The 3,180-nt window shown below is 42.8% G+C and overlaps 2 protein-coding genes across 2 annotated transcripts; both read right to left on the bottom strand.

The window, feature by feature from the left end:
* Positions 1 to 518: 518 nt before the first annotated feature.
* Positions 519 to 1,423, bottom strand: LOC131760825 (zinc finger protein 25-like). The gene is made up of 2 exons (XM_059070926.1): positions 1,393 to 1,423; positions 519 to 1,306 (listed from the first exon to the last, which is right to left on the bottom strand). The coding sequence occupies exons 1-2, from the start codon at positions 1,421 to 1,423 to the stop codon at positions 519 to 521; spliced, it is 819 nt and encodes a 272-aa protein (XP_058926909.1).
* Positions 1,424 to 1,616: 193 nt separating this feature from the next.
* Positions 1,617 to 2,285, bottom strand: LOC131760959 (putative zinc finger protein 487). The gene is given in 3 exon segments (XM_059071129.1): positions 1,617 to 1,903; positions 1,906 to 2,114; positions 2,116 to 2,285. Coding segments are annotated over 3 exon segments (666 nt in total).
* Between the last annotated feature and the right edge of the window lie 895 nt (positions 2,286 to 3,180).

Raw genomic sequence — 3,180 nt, 5'->3', positions numbered from 1 at the left:
TCTTACAATCTACAATTATCTCAATAAAAATTTCAATTAAAACAAAAAATACATAGGTATTAAGTATGGGACAACTTATACATTTCATATTCATATTAAAATTGTGAAATAAAAACTTTGAGTTATTAAGCAAATATATACTTCCTACTATAATGTTGCATTCCAGTAAGCAAACCTATCATGAAAAGGTTCTCTATATAGCATACTTATACATATTCTGCAAAAGGAAAGGCCTCCTTTTTAAACTTTTTTTGACACTGTAACATCTTCAAAATATTAATAAAGTTATCAAATATTAATTATTTGCTACTTAATGAAATGTCACTTCCAGGCAAAAGATTTCTCATATATATTGGGTCCCCACCTCAGCCCCAGGTTGTTTCTGCTATGCAGTGAGTCCAACAAGAGGGTGAAGGTTTCAGGATGTTGACAGGGGTTTCTTCTTAGTGCTGTTTCTCTGCTGTTTAGTGAAGTCGAGATGCTGGTGGAAGGTTCCATTACACCTGTGGTGTTTCTCCCTAGTGTGTTCTCTGATAGAAGGTTCTCCCACATTGGTTACATTCATAGGGTTTCTCCCCTGTGTCGGTGCTCTGATGTACTGTGAGGGATGACTTACGGTAGAAAGTTTTCCCACACTCATTACATTTATAAGACTTCTCTCCTCTGTGTGTTTTCTGATGCTCCCTCAGTTTTGACTTCACAGAGAAGGATTTTCCACATTTGTGACATCCATAGGGTTTCTCTCCTGTGTGAGTCCTCTGATGATTAATGAAGTTTGGCTTCTGGGAGAAAGTTTTCCCACATTCCCTACATTCATAGGGTTTCTCCCCGGTATGTATTCTCTTATGTACTGTGAGAGCTGACCTATCACTGAAGGTTTTCTGACATTCATTACACACATAGGGTTTCTCTCCTGTGTGTGTTCGCTGATGTACACAGAGATTTGATTTCTCACAGAAATTTTTTCCACGTTCATTACATTCATAGGGTTTCTCCCCTGTGTGTGTTCTCTGATGTACTGTGAGGCCTGACCTATACCCAAAGGTTTTCCCACATTTGGTGCCTTCATAGGGTTTCTCCCCTCTGTGTATCCTCTGATGTAGGATGAGAGATGATTTATGGCTGAAGGTTTTCCCACATTCACTACACTCATAGAGTTTTTCTCTTATATCTGTTTTCTGATATGTAGGAAGCTTTGGCTTCTTGCAAAATCCAGTAGCACACTGATTAATTTTATAGACTTTTTTCCCTATATGTGTTTCTTGATGCTGAATGAAATTTGGCTTCTTGCAGAATACTTCCCAATCTTCATAACAGTTAAAGGTTTTCCCTCCTTTATAAATTTGCTGAAGGAGTGACTTCTTGCTGAAACTATTCTCACTTTCAACACACTCATATTATCTCTTCCCCATGATAACTCCATGGTGCTTATTTGAAGTTGACTTCTCATGAACAGATCACCTCCCACAGTCATTCAATTTATAGTGATTCTCCCTTGTATGAGTTCCCTGATGAACACTGCATGTTGGTCTATCAGAAAAGGCTTTGACATGTTCATTACATCCATAGGGCTTCTACCATGAGCTTGCTCTCTTACAGATAATGAAAGTTGCCCCCTAATTGAAGGGTTTCCCACATTCAGTATATTCAAAAGAAATCTTCAGAGTTTGAGTATCTTGATGCTGAAATAAGTCCTCATTTTGACTGATGGCTTTTCCAGTTCTATCATATTCTAAAGATTTCTCTCTAGAATGAGAATTCTTGTGCTTTGTACAGAGGAGTAATTTCCCATGTGTATTAAACTCATCAAGCTGCCTTACAAAGGAGTGTCTATTACTAATGATTAATTGTGAAAGAGAATCCAAATTCATTCCATATGAGTCATATTTACCAGGTATTTTTTTGATAAAATAAAGTTTGTATCCAGAGAAAATGTTTTTCTCAATACATTATTTCTCTCTTTAGTCGGTGTTTTGTTGTTGACAAAACCAACTTTCCACCAATGCTGGTCTTCCTTTTCCTGGCTCTTCTCCATCAGGTCAACTATGCAGAAGTCTGGGTGGCTCTGACTTTGGGACTCTTCCTCTAATATCCATGGCTCTTCTCCTTGCTGTAACAATCTCTGGTTTGGTAACACAGTACCCCACTGAGATGAGGTGGCTGTATTTCTCTAGCATCACATCCCTGTCCAGGGTCCTCTGAGCAGGGTCCAGGGGCTGCCACTCCTCCTGGGTGAAGCCCATGGTCACATCCTCAAATGACACTGACCCCTGAGACCTGTTCATTTTCTGTGGATCGAGGGAACACGTAGAGAACTACAAAGTTTGGGCTCTCCTGAAACTTGGCTCACACCTCGGGTTCTCACAGTCTGACGGGTGGCTTGCGGAGCACAAAGATCACATAGTGCAATCAGCCATGCAAACCTAGGGTCTGCTCTTTCTTGTCCTTGATCCTCCTCTGTTCTGCAGCCCTGGTGGGAGGCCTCCAGTCAGATGAGCCATCTTCCCGGTGGGATTCTTCTTTATCTCACAAGATCGGCTTTGTTCCTAGGAACCAGGACCTGAACTTCACAGCGATGTCCTTTGGCTCAGTGCAGGGACGAGCACAACGCCAGATTTAGGCACAACGGTTTTTTAGGGAGGAAGCAGATGTGGATGTGCCTCCTAGCGCCGCCTCCCGCTGGCTCTGCAGTCTCGAGGCACTCGCTAGCCTCTCTGATCACTTTCCTGACCTGATACTGTGGGAGGGCGAGGACTCCCTGCCGTCCTCACAGAGTGCGTGGCGGCCTCGGGGCAGTGTCCACCAACGCTACAGCGGCCTCTCTGGGGGCTCGCAGGCGCCGTAAGCGCACGAGGACCAGACTCGAACAAGCCATGGCAGAAGCTGCCGCTGGCCGGGATAGGGACCTGAACCCCGACCTCCCTCCAGCTCCGCCGCCCTTCGCACCGGCCAAGCCCAAAACCGCTCCAGTGCCCGCCGCAACCCCTATATATATATATATATATATATATATATATATATATATATATATATATATATATATATATATATATATATATATATATATATATATTTTTTTTTTTTTTTTTTTTCTTTTTGTGGTACGTGGGCCTCTCACTGTTGTGGCCTCTCCCGTTGCGGGGCACAGGCTCCGGACGCACAGGCTCAGCGGCCATGGCT

The sequence above is a fragment of the Kogia breviceps genome, chromosome 8 (genome assembly GCF_026419965.1).
Source record: "Kogia breviceps isolate mKogBre1 chromosome 8, mKogBre1 haplotype 1, whole genome shotgun sequence".
In the NCBI taxonomy this organism is placed as follows: Eukaryota; Metazoa; Chordata; class Mammalia; order Artiodactyla; family Physeteridae; genus Kogia; species Kogia breviceps.
This window is presented reverse-complemented; position numbering and strand designations above follow the sequence as displayed.